This window comes from Bison bison, unplaced genomic scaffold (genome assembly GCF_000754665.1).
Source record: "Bison bison bison isolate TAMUID 2011002044 unplaced genomic scaffold, Bison_UMD1.0 scf7180017864461, whole genome shotgun sequence".
NCBI lineage: Eukaryota > Metazoa > Chordata > Mammalia > Artiodactyla > Bovidae > Bison > Bison bison.
In genome coordinates, this window is record NW_011495023.1 from 9,220,915 (window position 1) to 9,223,020 (window position 2,106).

Genomic DNA, 2,106 nt, shown 5'->3' on the forward strand with positions numbered 1-2,106 from the left:
GAGCGGCAGGGAGGCAGGGGCTTCTTGTAGTCCTCTAGGCAGATGGGCGTGTACATGCTGCACAGGAAGAACTTGAGGTCGGGCGAGCACTGGATCTCCACCAGCGGCCAGAACTGGTGCACCTCCAGGCCCGCCTCGTCCTGCGTGTCGTGGTTGAACTGGTTGGGCATATAGGTGTAGTTGTAGCCGATGCCCTTGCACAGCGGCACGGTGATCTCCTGGCACGCCAGTTCCTTGGCTGAGGCGGCCGCCGCACCGCTCGAGCGCTGCAGCAGCGCCAGGGCGGCCAGCAAAGAGGTCACTTCCAACAGGTAACCCCACTCCATGCTGCGCGCCTCGGCCCCACGCCTTCGCCCTCCGGGCGGCGCGCGGAGGGGCGCCAGGGGCTCCTGCGAGAGCGCCGGGCTCTCTCCTGCCTCTCTCGGGAGGGGTTCTGCCAATAGCCTAGTCCCTTCTCGGGATGCGTCCTCTCGGAGCTGCGGGAGACGAGGGTGGCCGCCGAAGGGCACCGTGGTCCCAGGGTCTGCCCCGCTCACTCCCGCCGGGCTCAGCCCTCGCGGGACAGAGTGGCCGGCCCCCAGCTCATCTCTCCCTCCCTCGGTCGCTTTCTCCGCGCGCGCCGGTGACTCTGCCGGGCACTGAGGGCGGCGGCGCAGCAAGTTTCTTCTCGGGCCGCGGTGCGCAGTCAAGATGGCTGGGCCAGGCCGCTCTGAGCCGGGTCAGCCCCTGCAGCCCCCTTTCGGCGTCCCAGGGCTCATGCTCGCCCCCAAGGCCGCGCGGCTGCTGCCGGGGTTAGGGGCCCGCCTCCACGGAGGCCACGGCCCTCAGTCCCCGGCGTCCGTCCGTCGGTCAGCAGCCGGGATGACGGGCCCCGCCTCCGGTGGAAGTCGCGCTCCGGCCGGCACTGGGGCGAGGGGTCGATGGTCCCCTTCTCGCTGAACTCACGGAGGCAAATCCAGGCCGGAAGGCGGAGCAGACACCTGAGCGGCGCGCCCGCGCCCCGCCACCGCCGCCACCGCCGCCGCCGCCGCCACCTCCTCGGCGGGAGCAGTGTCCCTCGCCAACTTCCCGCTCCGGCCCCGCTACGCCCCGGCCGGCTCATGAATATTTATACGGCGCGGACTCGGTCTCCGCCCGCGGCCGGCGCGCCAATCCCGGGCTCGGGGCGGAGTCTGCGCGCTCCCCAGGCCCCGCCTTCCTGGGGCGGACCCGGCTGTCCCCACGGCAGAGCGAGCTGTCTGCGGCTGGAGTTTGGATAACCTTGGGGTTGACCGCAGAGACGGGTTTTGCCACGATCGTCCCCGCTGCGCTCTGTGGGGCTGAGGTCGGGGTTCCTTCACCCCGAGTCTGCTCTTGGGAACTGGGGGATTCTTTATGCAGTGCGCGCTTTCAGAGGCCAGTTTCGAACTAGTCAAGCCCCTACTTCCTATGCTCCCCGAATGTTGGCAACCTGCTGGCGAGGGGACCCCTCGCCCCTCAGCCAGCTGGCGCGTGCGCGGGGGCTTTGCGGGGGAACGGGGAAGCGGTGCCCTTCTTGGGATTGTCAGAACGATGGTCTTGGAGGCTTGGCGATGTGGAAGGAGTGGAATGACTGCAGTTCATTCTAGATGGTGGGGCTGGACAGGGGGCAGCCGGGGAGGAGATACCCGGGAGCCGAAAGGCGCGGGCACGAGAGGCGTGGGCACCCGGGCGGGCGGGAAGAAAGGGGTCTCCTCCTGCCTCAGCTGAGGGACGTGAGGCAGCGTCAGTTTCCTTACCTGGAGAGTGGGGTTCAGATCTCAAAGGGGGTTCTGCTAATTAGGCTAGATAAGATATATAAAGCATCCGGACATATATAAAGCGCTCCCTTAAGAGATATAATTCCCTTTCTTCTTTAAAAAAGAAAATTAGAAAGGGAGAAAGAAAAACTTATAGGACAGACTGGAAACTCTGGCTGGATTCTCCCTCTTAGCCTCGCGCTTTTGGAACGTATGTGCGTCTCTCCAAAGTTGACATGTTTTTGCCAGAGCCTCCTCCTCCCGGTGGGAGGCGGCGCCGGGCTCTGGCGCGGACGCGCGGACACGTCTCCGCGGTGTTCCCGGGGCCGAGCGGCTGGGGACGCGGCCA

The 2,106-nt window shown here is 66.4% G+C and overlaps 1 protein-coding gene across 1 annotated transcript in view; it reads right to left on the reverse strand.

The window, feature by feature from the left end:
* The window catches only part of FZD8 (frizzled class receptor 8), a 3,110-nt gene extending 2,689 nt beyond the window's left edge, over positions 1 to 421 (reverse strand). Inside the window, exon 1 of the mRNA XM_010860067.1 lies at positions 8 to 421. Coding sequence (XP_010858369.1) covers positions 8 to 326 — 319 coding nt within the window. The 5' untranslated portion in view covers positions 327 to 421. The remainder of the gene's footprint in view (positions 1 to 7) is intronic.
* Between the last annotated feature and the right edge of the window lie 1,685 nt (positions 422 to 2,106).